The following is a 14,138-nucleotide window of genomic DNA, read 5'->3' on the forward strand; positions in this document are numbered from 1 at the left end:
AGTTCCTGAGATGTACAAAAGCTCCATTTTGCTGGGGTTGAGCTTCAAGTGGTGGGCTGTCATCCATGACGCAATGCCAGTTGAACATGCTGAGATACGTCTGGAGAGTTACGTGTCAGAGGGTGCAAAAGAAATAATTAATTGGGTGTCCTCAGCATAGCAGTGGTAGGAGAATACGTCAGAAGATTACGTCACCAAGAAAACAAGTATACAAAGACAAGAGAAGGGGACCTAGCACTGAGCCCTGGGGGACACCATTGGAGAGTCTACATAGATTGGATGTGGATTCTCTCCATGTTACCAGATAGGACTGAAACCATTTCCATGCAGAGCCAGTCAGACCAACAGTGAGGAGGATGTTCTGGCTTACTGTGTCAAAGGCTGCTGAAAGGTCTGGAAGAATCAAAACAGATGACTGTTTGGCAGCTTTAGCAGCATGAAGTTTCTTAGTCACTGTTATGAGGGCCGTTTCTGTAGAATGTGCCGGTTTGTAGCCAAACTGATTGGGATCATGCAGCTGGTTCTGGGTGAGAAAAAGAGACAATTGATTATAAACTGCTCATTCAAGGGCTTTTGAGAGGAAAGAGAGAAGTGATACCGGTCTGTAGTTGGTAATGCTTGAGCTGTCAAGTGTGGCCTTCTTGAGGATTGGTACCACCCTGGCGGTTTTGAACGCAGTAGACATGCATACAGAAGATAAGGAGATGTTGATGATGACAGAGATGAAAGGAAGAAGATCTCTTGCGATTGTCTAGAACAGAGCAGAAGGAATTGGATCCAGCGGACATGTAGTCAGACTGCTGGAAGTCAGGAGTTGAAGAATTTTATCTGAGGAGAGAGGAGAAAAAGAAGTCAGAGAGTTTGAGGTTGGGGAATGCAGGTTGGTTGGAGGAGTGGGAACAGAGGAAAAGGACTGGTGGATTGCTGCAACCTTCTCCTCAAAGAAGGTGATAAAATCCTCCAGAGATGAGGAAGGAGGGGGAGGGGGAGGGTTAAGTAGAGAAGAAAAAATTGTGAAGAGCTTGCATGGATGATGATTTGAAATTCTCTCTGTAGTAGGATGACTTTGCAGATGTTACTTCCAGTGAGAACTTGGAAAGGAGAGACTTGTATGAGCTGAGGTCTCAATCTACGTGAGATTTCCTCCACTGCTTCTCTGCAGTCTGTAGTTCTCTCCTGTGGCAGTGAAGTGTTTCTGTTAGCCAGGGGGCAGGTAGGGAGGACTTAGCAGGTCTAGTGGAGAGAGATACTGTCGTTAGCCGAGTCATCTGGCATAGGGGAGGAGAACTTCTGGGGTCAAGGAATAGGACCCTCCAGACCAATGCTCTGCCTCCAGATCGCTGCCTCCTTATCTGCATTTTCAACCTCAATCTGTAAGGCCCACACCCTCAGTAGCTCTGTCTCATGCTCCTGCCTCTTGATTTCCAGCTCTATTTCCTTTAGCTTCAAAGCCAGCATCAGGTCACCACCAGGAAACTGGATGACCTGAGGCTCTATGCGTGAGCCAACCACAGAGTCATCTTTGGTTTCCACCATTGACATGCCCTGTATCAGGTTCACCACAACACCAACAGCACCACTGAGTTCTGGCAAAATTCTCTTTCATACCAAGCAGGCCTCTAAGACTGCAGAGCACTACATAAAAGGAAGAGGAAGCGACAAAGGGCTCGGCTTAGGGCTTGTTGGAGAAGAGAATGCTGAATAACATATATGTTTCTTGTATCTTGTGTATGTGTGTGTGTGTGTGTGTGTGTGTGTGTGTGTGTGTGTGTGTGTGTGTGTGTGTGTGTGTGTGTATATATATATATATATATATATATATATATATATATATATATATATATATATATATATATATATATATATATATATATATATATATATATATATATATATTGTCCTGTATGTAGTTACAAACTGGTGGTAGGGATTGTATTGGGATTGTACCATTGTTTCTAACAGTGTAGTCATTGTATGTTTCTTTTTGTTAGCTTAGTCAGTCATCTTTTTGTTTCTAGTGTGGTTTTGTTTGTTGTGTTGGCCTTGGTCACTCCTGATGCGATCGCACCAGTTTCTTGTCTTTAAACACCAAAACTTGTAAATATACTAGACCTTTGCTGTCAACTTTATTGTCTGGTTATTTATTCCATTACTCATTTCTACTGCTGTAACACTCAAATCAAATGTTACGGCCTCCCAACCGAGACAGAGTCGTAACAATGGTATTTTCTGTATCCTTATGGGGGACACACATTACACTGTCCAAACGTGGAGCCAATGTAATTCTAAGAGGTAAGAAAACAGGTAAAATTCTAGAAAGTGCTTGATTTGGTAAAAATGAACACTAAATTGAAAAATAAGAGAAACTTGTCCAGAGAGCAGGAAGTGAGGACACTGTCATTCCCTGTTTGAACTCTTCAGTGAACTGATGAGTGAGCTTATGAGTGGAATCAGATGTGTTTGGAGCAGAACACATAATCAAATCGTCACAGACACAGCTAAATTGAGCATGTCAGTGTGTGGGATTGAAGACACTCTACTGATTTTAAATACACAAAGGTTGGCCAGTGCAGTTGTTACTGAACAATGAAATGTCAGTCCTTGTTTAGCATAAAGCACATTCACTTGTCAGACACTTACTCCCTTCTGAGTACCCGTCCCAGGCAGGTGCAGTAGCCAGAATGCCAGAATGGATACTTTCCAAGATGCCATGCTGTTCAAGAAGAGTGTCACTGATTTCGTGAAATGCAGTGACTGCACTGGCACGAATCATATCTGAACGGTGCAACTGTTTAGGAATTGATGTGACAGCTTCAGATGAGGTTATCGCTCAGAAAATGAGGCTATGTTGTAGGTGGGATGTGCTCCCTGCTCTGATTTTCTGGGAAGAGAAGTGATCAGTAGAACAGACAGTCTCACTGGCTCTGAAAATACACAAAGGTCTGAGGGAAGTGTGCATACTCCTCTAATCTTTAAATCTTCATCAAATCTTTAATCCCCACCTTTTTTGGAAGCTGTACTGAGTTTTGACCTACTTTCAAGTTACAGGAGACAAATATCTCATGTTCTTCCTTCAGGGTCCTTTTATAACAGAAATTATAATAAGACCCATATCATGTTCTTGCTTCTTCTCCTCAGCCTTCATGAAACAGGATGACATCTCCATTTCTGTCCTCTGGTTCTCCGGCAACTCCAAGGCCAGATATGAGGAGTGCGAAGTAGAGCCTGTTTGGGTCTAAAATTTGTCCCCAAGGTTTTTCTCACCCCTCCAAGCTTCCAATCTGAAAAGCTGCACCTTGTTACCCTCTTCCTCCATCATCCCTGTCCCCTCCCATCCTGCCCACAGCTCTTCTCCCAGGTGGTCGGGGGTCCGGCCTCCCAGTCCTGGAACAGTGAAGTTGGAAAAGAGAGTTGGTTCCCCGCGATTCCTTGGGCTGCCTGCGGCAGCTGTGTGAACTATATGGGCTTGGCCTGCCACTATATGATGTGCGCTACCACCACATGAGCTCTGATGGCTTTCTCAGCTTCACCTACAGCATACTGGTACCAGGACTGCCACTGCTGTTCTGTGGTGCTGTCCACCATATCATCAAAGCATTGAGCCATGCCTACAGGTCATGACCCCAGTTTATGTGGTGGAAAAGAGTGATGGTTTTCTTTTTCCATATTACATGTTTTCAAAGACTTATTTCATTACTGACCTGAATAAAATCCCATTTATTCCATAACTTACATTTAACCATTAAAAAAAAACACGTTATAAAATTACCAGCATATAGTCTGTAATTACACCAAAGCATGGATGATATGATGAATGGTGCCAGATCATAATATAATCCAGTGTGAGAACTTAATCTCCATTCTGCTCTACACAGGTAAATGCTCATTTAGACAGGATTTCTTTTCTGCTGAGTAGTAGATTAATTTTATTTTAAAAAGTAAGTACATCTATAGCATTTAGCTGATGCTTTCATACAAAGCAAATTAAAATTATGACTGAACACAGTTTGAGTAATTGAGGGTTAAGGGTCTTGATCAGGGACCCAACAGTGGCAACTTGGCAATGATGGGGCTTGAACTGACAACCTTTCGATTACAAGTCAATTATGATTCCCATTATAAGGCAAGTATTTATATACAAATTATATTACTTCCAAAAGTTTTAAATCTGAGTACTTTTATTGTATTACATTTATCTGACCCTTTTATCCAAAGCAACTTACAATTCTGACTGAGTACAACTTGAGCAAATGAGGGTTAAGGGTCTTATTCAGGAGCTCCACAGTGGCAACATGGCAGCAGTGGGACTTGAACCAGCAACCCTCTGATTACTAGTAGAATACTTTAACCAGCTAACACTGCCCCTAAGTAAGTAATATCAAAGAGCAAAGAAAGCTAAAGAAGAAACAAATCAAGAGGAAACTCACAGTATACAGCAACTCCAAGGAGAGTGATCTTCCCATCCTACTTGGTGATGTATCTGAGTATGAGACCTCTGAGAATGACAGAAGTGAACCAGATGTTTTAGATTTGTTTAAAATTGCTACCAAAAGCAAGAGCTACCTTTAGACTGGCTTGGTGAAGAGCCTGGAGGTCAGTGAAGTGAGTGCTAAGTTCCCCAGGAGAATCCCACACTTTACATTCAGGAATCACATCCCACTTTCACATTCAAGTACATTGAGTTAGAGGGGTCTTTTCCACACAGAGTGATGTGCTGAAGAAACTACCTCAACCTCAGAAGGCTAGAGGAACTGCAAGAAGGGAGCAACAATTTATATTTCGCTGCAATCTTAATGAGTGGAATGATGAACAGTCATTGACATGGACCTTCCAGACATTGACACTGGCCATCTAGGCATTGACACTGGCCTTCCAACTGTAGCTGTTGCTTTGTTTGCAAGTTCACAAAATGGAGACAATTATTTTTTAATTCGGCATACTTCATGTCATTGTTAATTTGGACTGTAGTCTTTTGTCTAAAATGTTTTTTTAGTTTCAGTAACATTTGTTTATTGATTCTAATTTGGTTTTTATTTACTTTTATTCAACAAACTCTGTTTAGTTTCTGAGATGTTACAACTTTTATATTCAACTAATTGTTTCAGAAATGGAAATAATTAGAGATATTTAAATGTAACATTTATTCAGTTATTTTATGTTCAAGTTATCTTTATGAAAAGAAATATGACTATTTGTAGAACGGAAATAGATTATTAAATTACTTTTTTAAAAGGTAAGTTAGATGATCAGTAAGTTAGATGATCAGTTTATCCCCGGATGGTCCAACTTACCCACTGACTCGGGTCAACTTACCCATAACCTGGGGCATATTAAGCCACAATCACACTTTTTAAAAAATAAGAAGCCATATATTTAGAGCCCTAATATTTTCATTGTACTTCTGTTTCGTTTTCCCTTGTCTTGAGGTCTATTTAAAAAATGGCTCATCTTACTCCACTCTTCCCATGTAGTAGGTTTAGTGATTTATACATGAAGATAAATAAAACAGATCCGAATATAATTTAAATGGTTGGCTCAGATGGTCCATACATCGACACATTTGAACCCATGTGGACCTAATATGAGCATTTAGATTGTTTAATAGACATATTGCACTTTTAAAAAGCTGGAAACTACGCGGACCCGCTTCCTTTATACGTTACCTAACACATTGGGTTTTGTTTGTTTGTTTTAAAAGTTTTTGTTTGTTTGTTTGTTTGTTTGTTTGTTTGGCTGCTTCTGTCCCTCCTGGTAAACAGTCATCCAGCTGCGTATTTTGCGTTCAGGCAAGGAGCTATGATAGTGCTTATTAGTTAAAGCTACCTAAAGTTATCTTTTCAATAAAATAGTATATTGCCTTTTTTTTAAATAATAATAATTCTGCTAGCAAAAATACGCACTGGAGCCTGCGAATTGTTTTAAATTTCCCTTCCAAAAATCTGATTTGGTCACAGAAATCGCAAAGGCACCGATATTCGCGACTTGAGCGATGAAAAAGAGAATAAATTATTATAGCTAATTAGGCAGTAACTCCACCTCCACGCCTCCCATGTTATCCTGGAACGACTTTTCCTCAAACACCGGAAATACAGGCTATACGGACTACCCATCGGTAACGGAGTAGTAACCGATGATTTATCCTTTATAACGGCCTTTTTAAAGTCACGACACGTGGACGGGCTGTCTGTGTTTTTCAGCATCAGTACAGTACAGTTTGGCTGACGTTTCCCTCTTTGCAAACCGATTCAGTTTTCCGTAGTTGTCTGTCTTCAAGACAATGGAGTCGCTTCGCCATCACCGCCTGCAGCCTGGGATCGGATACGGAGCAAACCCGACTGGCACCCTGCGTGCTTCCCTGAGGCCCGGAGTGACCAGTCCCATGTCCTCGCAGCCGCCCCCGGTCTCCCTGGCCGCGTCTGCAGGCCCGCCGCCGCCGCTGCCGCCTCTTCACAGCCTCGGGGCTGGAGTGATCGGGAGCACGGGCTTCGGGGCCGTCGAAATGGCGGGACTGGGTCTGTGCAATCCCGCAAACCCGACGGTGCTGAGGGAGGCGGTGGATGCTGTGGTCAGAAGCTTCGCCAAACACACCCAAGGTTATGGAAGGGGTATGTCATGTAGCTGCAAAACTTAATCGCCTGCATGCATCTGATCGTGACTTTCCGAGCAAATACAATACATGTTGAAGTAATCGATACGTGATTGTAAAAACAATTTTTTTCCTAAGGTGGACACCCCGACAGAGAGCCCGAGGTGATAGCCTGGGTTTTCTGGTGTTCTGTCTGCTGTCAGTAGATCCGCGACAGTGGTGTACGTTAGTGCGCTGAATTGTGCGTTTATTTTTATTTTGGTCTACTAGGAAAGATCATCAAATAAAAGCAATGGTCACTTGATATCCGCGTGCATATGTAATGCGTTTTATCTGGAGAACTGCATTTTCTTTGTTGATCAGCTCAGAGCTTTGATAAGGTTATCTTTACTTTACCTAAACAGTAAGTTTAGAAGTTATACCTTTCCTGAGCCTTGTGCACTGCCTTTGGGAGAACCTGTTCATTTTTGTGCATTTTGACATAGGTTACTTGTTTAAATTATTATTATTATTGAATGATCTCTAATGTGGCAGCTGATAACTAAACAAAGCTAAGTTGTTTCATTATTAGACTTTGACGTGACATCACGTCTTGGTACCTGGTTTATTCATTTCAGTATTTAGGCCTGAGAGCTAGCTTTATTGAGCTGTTTTGACTTTTAACTCTGGTCATAAATTTAAGGAACCAGCGATTTCCAGTAAACATTTATTCTAATAAATAAATGTGAAGGATAAGAATCAAGAATGTTTTGGAACACGGAGAGAGTCACAAACAGGTCAGTCATACAAAGCAGCCAGCTGTTTGTGTCTGGTGAGGAGATCTGTTTGTGTTTTAGAGGAGGAGAGAAGTTTTAGCAGAGGCAGTGGTGAAGGCTGCAACTGCAGAAGTCCAAAGGAAACATCTGTAGAGCTGTGATTTCCCCAGTAGCTGGACTCATATATTGTTGCTTCATACCTGAAGTAATGACAGTAAAAAAAAAAAGTCTTTAGTAGTGCCTGTCAGCTGATCACACACTCCTAAAAGCAGGATCCTGAATCTCAGGGCATGCAGTTTACATCATAGTTCCAGGACCCTCTAGTATAGTGAATGTAAAAGTTGAATTGCAATTGATTTCGACCAAGGTTACAACAGCAGTTTGACTTACAGTTGTGATAACTTAAATTTGATAACTTAAATAAATATGCTCAAGGTGTGTATTAATGGTCCACATAGTATCAGACATCAAGCAGAATTACAAAGTCATCTTGTTCATGCACAGAATCATACACAGATGAAATTATGCAGTTGCTGTTATTATTTTAGAGTTATTATTATTATTGAACTATTGTCATGACACAAGATAATAGCTAAAGTATAAAAAAGTATATCTTTTATTATAAGTCTAGACACATTCTGACTAAGATGTGATTTGTATTATAAAATTATTGAATCATTTAGCCATAATAAGTGTTGGGAGTTCCATAACCAGCTCACAGATCACATCATTATATTGGTTACATGTGCTGCAGGACTGTAGTAAGGGTGGGCAGTGTCACAAGAATAAAATATAGCTTAATAATAACAATATAATTGCTTAATAATAATATAGCTTAATAATAACAATATAATTGCATAAGAATAATAATATGGCTTAATAATAATGATATAATTGCTTAAGAATGATAATATAGCTTAATAATTATTACATTTATAACAGCAATTGAAGATATTTTCACCAAACATGATACATTTGAGAATATTTGGTTTTCTCTGAGATATGCTGGACAGAGTTGGACAGAAACTATACCACTCCTATGATGGTAGATTTAAGATACTCAAGAAACAGATACCGACTCTTTACACATTAATAGGTTGTTTACAGGCTCTTTAGAATTAGTCAGTCTTGTTCAAGAACGCAAATAAAATGTAATTTATCATGTCGGTGATAAGACAACGTCATAACAGCCACACTTGGGCTATGCCCTAGACTGGTTTGTTGTATGGTGGTGCATACATCAGATCTCAGGAAAACCTCAATGGTTGTGTAACAAAGACCAGCTCGCCCTGAAGGAGAGGGCGGTGTGGTAGAAGCCGTCACTCAGGAAGGTAAAATACTCTGTTTGGTGTGGTATCGGGGCATGCGTGTTCCTTGAACCTTGGGTTCAAGACCCAGGTATGGTTGCTCTCCTTAAAGGTTGTCATACATTGATGACAGCATTATAACAATTTCAGAACAAATTCTGGATCTGTATATTAATTAGAGCTGCTGTTTAGTGCCTTGAGTGGAACTGCTGTGAGTAACCATGCTGTTTTTCAAGACCAGTAAGTCTTGGACAAGACATTTGCTTTGAATGCCTTTCATTTTTTTGTGATGTGTCCTCAGCCCTTTATGGTCAGCATTTTTTTTTTATCCAAAGAGACTTAGAATTATGTCTGAATACAACTTGAGTAATTGAGGGTTATGAGGGTGTCTTTACTCCTTTCATTGCAGTGGTGTGGAGACTCGCTAAAATGTTGTTCTGTCCTTTCACAGTGAATGTGGTGGAGGCCTTGCAGGAGTTCTGGCAAATGAAGCAATCTCGAGGAGCTGAGCTGAAGAACGGTGCTCTGGTCGTGTACGAGATGGTTCCGTCCAACAACCCCCCCTACGTCTGCTACGTCAGTCTGCCCGGGGGCAGCTGCTTTGGGAGTTTTCAGGTACTTATCCTCTGTTTTGATTTGGAACTATACCTGGAGGTCAGGTTGGAGCTGAAGGTGAAACTAAGGATGGTGCTGAGGTTGGATTTATGGTTGGAGGTGAAAACTGAGCTTCTTGTGTTGACTTGTTTGAAATGTTGGACACTTTATCTGTTTTGTGAGTGGAAAACCAGAGCTGCTTTTTTTTTTTTTGTGATCCGTGATAGTGTCAGCCAACAATTCACATCTGGTGATGAAATGATGCTTCTTGTACTCTAAAAAAAAATTGAATGTGTAATTCATCATCACCGCATCACTGCATTATTCATCATCATCACCACATAATTCTTCATCACCGCTTAATTCATCATTACCACATCACCCTGTAATTCATAATCACTGCATAGTTCATCACCGAATCACGGCATAATTCATCAACACGGAGTAATTTGTCATCGTTGCATAATTTATCATCATTGCGTAATTCACCATGCTCTCACGTCTCAGTGGGACAGCAAATCTTAATCCTGAGGAAAAACCTCAATGATATTTTAATCAAAAAATGGTTTTGATCCCTATATGCCCAGTAGGTATAGATTTACAGTTTTTATCAACAGACTGGTTCATACATGAACATATCAAAGCACCGTTGTTTGGATCACTGTCATCGCATACGTCATAGCGTTAAAGTGATTCCCACAGGTGTCTTGTGTGATCCCCAGTTCTGTCCGACAAAAGCAGAAGCGAGGCGGAGTGCAGCTAAAATTGCCCTGATGAATTCCGTGTTCAACGAGCACCCATCACGTCGCATCACAGACGAGTTCATCGAGAAGAGTGTGTGTGAGGCTCTGGCCTCCTTCAATGTGAGCTTTTCATCTAGTCTTCTTTTCAGTCTTTCTTCTCATCGAGTTTTCTTTAAAATGGTCAGTAAGACCAATTTTGAATCGACAGTCTCAATATCAACTGAGAAATTTCTTAGAATGTATCTAGTGCATTCCTTTTAATTTGGACTCTGTGTAAAACAGTACTTATACATGTCTGTTTAGTAGTGCTCAAGTTGTATTTCATGTAGTTTCTTAGTATGAAATTTAAATACAAGAATTTGGCCAGTATTTACTAGGCTGGAGCAAAGTTTACAGATGTAACAGAAACCCATATCAAATTACACTGTAAAGGACTGAAATCAGTGTAGTTTCAGAACTTTGTAAGCACATGTAACCTGAGCAATGTGGTGACTGTATGTGCAAATTGCAGGGAAACCGAGAGGAAGCAGACAATCCCAACACAGGCATCGGAGCCTTCCGCTTCATGCTGGAGTCGAACAAGGGCAAATCCATGTTGGAGTTCCAGGTAAAGGGATCTCCTGTCCCTAGTGTCTCAATCTCACTGTACAAGTCCATAAATAAGCCTGTGAAGTCTTGAACCAGTGTGAAGTATTTGCTCATTCATTTAACTCCTCTTTTTAAAATACCTTTGCCCGCTTGTCAACATGTGTATATACATGTCATGTGGTCCAAGAGTAAAATGCTGCTCTGAAAAAAACCCAAAAGTCTCGAGTACAGCAGCTGTAATGCCTCTGCTGTGGGAGCGGTAGCTGTGTATAAGTGGCTGCCCTCTCTTCCTAGGAGCTGATGACTGTGTTTCAACTGCTACACTGGAATGGAAGCCTTAAAGCCATGAGAGAGAGGCAGTGCTCTCGCCAGGTCAGATTCACTATTCTATATCTACATGATTACAGTCATATTGATCAGTTTATCTGTGTAGTTGTATTGATCATCACTTGCTTTGTAGGATGGCACATTCCATGTTATGGTTGAATACAGCTAAATACTGTATTCAACCATAACATGCTATCTTGGATCATAGCTCGGTTTATAGAAAAAGAAATAAAAACATATTAGCCACTTTATACTGCAGGTTAATCTGAACTCAGACATGATTTGTTTATTTATTTTTGTTGTTGTTATTTTTTGTAAAGGTACAATGTAAATCTACAGCGTATATTTGTAGCACGTTTTATTGCTAATGTCAGTGCAGTCATCATTGAAGGTTTATTTAAGCCAGAAGTGCAAATTGATTTCACAACATACACCAGTAAATTTGGAGGATTTGATGAGGAGGGAAAAAACCTCACTACCCCAACAAACTAAAATCTGAAACTGTAGGCAGTTTCAAAACTAAGTTGGTAATCACTTCTAACTTGAACAGCAGAAAGGAAATTTAGTCTCTGACATCCAGCAGAATTATTGCTCTTAGGAAGCTTTCCTGCGATTCAGCACCTTTCCAGACACAGCTTTGTGTTTTCGTAGAGAAATAACTGCCTATCATTTAACAGTGAAGACAGCTTTAAGCAGTTCAGTAGTTGCTATAATTTCTCCACGTTTCCTTCATAAGTTCCGTATTTTCTCTCAGTAAAATAATTATCATCTACTAATGAGGCCTTTCGAGACAACCCACTATGTGACATCCATCTGCCATCTTCATTGTGTGTTTTCATACATGAAAACCTTCTGGATAAATTTGTCATTTTGATAGTAAAATAACTGCTCCCCTCACACAACAGAAGTTCAGGGTGATTTTTCAATCTGTAGGAGGTATTTTAATTATGTGGACTTATCAGAAGTGTCTGAAGATATGTGAAGCTGCTTGTCATTTGTCAGCAGCTGACAGATGTTAACTGTTTCTCTTCATTTGTAGCTACATACTACACTTTAATTTGGATAATTGTCTAAAAACAGTAGCTATATAAGCTTCTTTTCCATAAACGTCTGCAAGTCAGCGAAATGGAGCGGATAGAGCAGAGACGTCTGAAACGTTATCGTCTGAAACGAATAACTGTGTCTGCAGCAGCAGCGCTGTTTAGCCAGACAGCTAAAAACAGCTACTCAGAGCTCATGCATGAAAGCTGTCAGAGAAGGGCTGCTGTCTGAAGCACACATCATATTTCTGTTTTATACAGATGAACTTGGCCCTTCATTCACAAAGCTGAAGTTGACTTTTTTTTAATCCATATTTTCCACGCCACCTTAAATTGTGAATTAAATTGAAGAATTAGTGGTCATTCATTTTTGGTCAGTGAAGGCTGGTGTTTCAGTGGGTGTGCCCATGCCTTGTGTCTAGTTAATAAACATTATTTTGCTTGACTAAAGCACATGCTTATTACCTCCCTGTAGCTTAAGCTCATGTACATCAGAATGTTTCATATTCAAGTTAGATTCAGTACAATCCTGACTGGTGAGGATGCCTTTGGACTCACCCACAGTGGTCCACCTTTCTCACTCAGGTTTTCATGCCTGGTTTTTGTGTTTGCGCTGAAGGAGGTGTTGGCACACTATTCCCACCGGGCGCTGGACGACGACATGCGCACACAGATGGCAGCGGACTGGGTCAGCCGTGAGCACGTCGTCACGGGGACCATCACCCGGGAGCTGGCGGTCACGGAGCGTGAGCTGGAGGAGGCCCGTCTGGCTGGCCGTGAGCTCCGCTTCTACAAAGAGAAGAAAGACATTCTGATCATGTCTCTCGGACAGCCAGGTGGCTCCAGTACCACCACCCTGCCCTGCTGAGGGACGTCGTCATAAGGTCTGAGGCAGTTTCCCAAACTCATAAATGGCTAATATTATTTATTATAATAATTACTATTATTATATATCATCATCCTTACGTCACAACATCAGATTGTGAATCTTCCTTTTTGACTAAAGGTCTTATTTCCTGTGTTTGTGTCAGGTGATTTTTTTTTTTTAGGACATATGAAGTAATTGTGAAAGGTACCGGTGCTGCATCTGCAGATTTTAACACACAACAAACCTTGGATGTCAAAACTGAATAAAGTGCTGTTTTATGAAGCCTAGCTATATTATACTGCAGTGTTGACCTCACCACTTATTTGAATGTATTGCCTGCACTTGTGTTGTTTGTGTGTGCGTTTTGTAGATGAGAGAGTGCAAGAGAGAGAGGCAGGGTGGTAATAATTACAGTCCTTACCACAAGAAATACTGCGTCATCAAATCATGTGTGTTTAATGCAGATTTACATCCCTCCCAGTGCCATAGAAAGTCCTTTATATTCTGCACAAAAATTCAATTCAGTGAAGAAAAATACAAGAAATGTGGCATGAACGTTAACAGCTATGGTCCTCCTATGAAGCTATTCTGTGTCTTTGTTCTGTCCAAACACTTAATGCTCATAACTGTAACTGGTGATTGTAATTGTCACTTAATGCATTCATTACAAGAGGTGGTTTGTTTTGACTGAAGAACAATTCTTAGCAGGGTTGGGTCAGTTTGGGAATGAACTGAATTCAGTTCTTGAAACTGGAACTGGAATTTGAGATCCATGAGAAAAAGAATTGATTCAGAAATACATCTCCGTGAATGTTCATTTAAACTTACAGAATCCGTTCTCTGTAGCATGACCTCGCCATTTAGAGTACAAGTATGCCTTTATCTAAGGATTTTCATAGGCTGACAAATAATGACCTCACAAAGAGCTGTTGCTACCAGTTTCTGAATCCTGGTGAGAGAGGTTGGTTTGTAGACATTAATATCTGCGTATCGATGGTCTTCATCAAACTTTTGCCTCCGTTTTGCTATCTCACTATAGCTTTTGATTTTATCTATGGAAAGTGGTCTGCTGTCACTGGGGCCTTCTCTGCTTTTGCGCAAATTTTCTTTTCTATTTCAGCTTGCATATTTGGTTTTCGCTGCCAGACGTGTTCACCTGCACGGCACATAGCTCTTTCCACCCGCTGAGACCCATGGTTGGAAACCCCATGTTCACCATTTGTTCTGTCACAGAACTGCCTGAAAGAAACCACAGTCAGTACAAGATTTTTCAAGCTCAGTAACACTGAAGCATAACTACTCTATCTTTGTACCTAATAACTCTGTCATA

At 40.6% G+C, this 14,138-nt stretch overlaps 1 protein-coding gene across 2 annotated transcripts; it reads left to right on the forward strand.

The window, feature by feature from the left end:
- The first annotated feature begins 6,065 nt into the window (after positions 1-6,065).
- On the forward strand, positions 6,066-13,975 carry lix1l (limb and CNS expressed 1 like). Of its 2 annotated transcripts, XM_027027817.2 has the most exons (7): positions 6,066-6,605; positions 9,100-9,263; positions 9,965-10,105; positions 10,497-10,592; positions 10,868-10,945; positions 12,560-12,824; positions 12,972-13,975. In XM_027027817.2, the coding sequence occupies exons 1-6, from the start codon at positions 6,278-6,280 to the stop codon at positions 12,806-12,808; spliced, it is 1,056 nt and encodes a 351-aa protein (XP_026883618.1). In that variant the 5' UTR covers positions 6,066-6,277; the 3' UTR covers positions 12,809-12,824; positions 12,972-13,975. The 2 variants fall into 2 exon arrangements, with proteins under 2 accessions (XP_026883618.1, XP_026883617.1); XM_027027816.2 differs by having other exon boundaries at positions 12,560-13,975.
- The last annotated feature ends 163 nt before the right edge of the window (positions 13,976-14,138 follow it).

This window comes from Electrophorus electricus, chromosome 8 (genome assembly GCF_013358815.1).
Source record: "Electrophorus electricus isolate fEleEle1 chromosome 8, fEleEle1.pri, whole genome shotgun sequence".
NCBI classification, from domain to species: Eukaryota; Metazoa; Chordata; class Actinopteri; order Gymnotiformes; family Gymnotidae; genus Electrophorus; species Electrophorus electricus.

Bases quoted from the DNA above. Each gene is read 5' to 3' on its own strand.
- lix1l (XM_027027816.2), top strand. From the start codon at position 6,278: ATGGAGTCGCTTCGCCATCACCGCCTGCAGCCTGGGATCGGATACGGA. The intron at 10,106-10,496 runs GTGAGCTTTTCA...TGCAAATTGCAG, and splicing joins AGGCTCTGGCCTCCTTCAAT to GGAAACCGAGAGGAAGCAGA. The intron at 10,593-10,867 runs GTAAAGGGATCT...CTCTCTTCCTAG, and splicing joins AATCCATGTTGGAGTTCCAG to GAGCTGATGACTGTGTTTCA.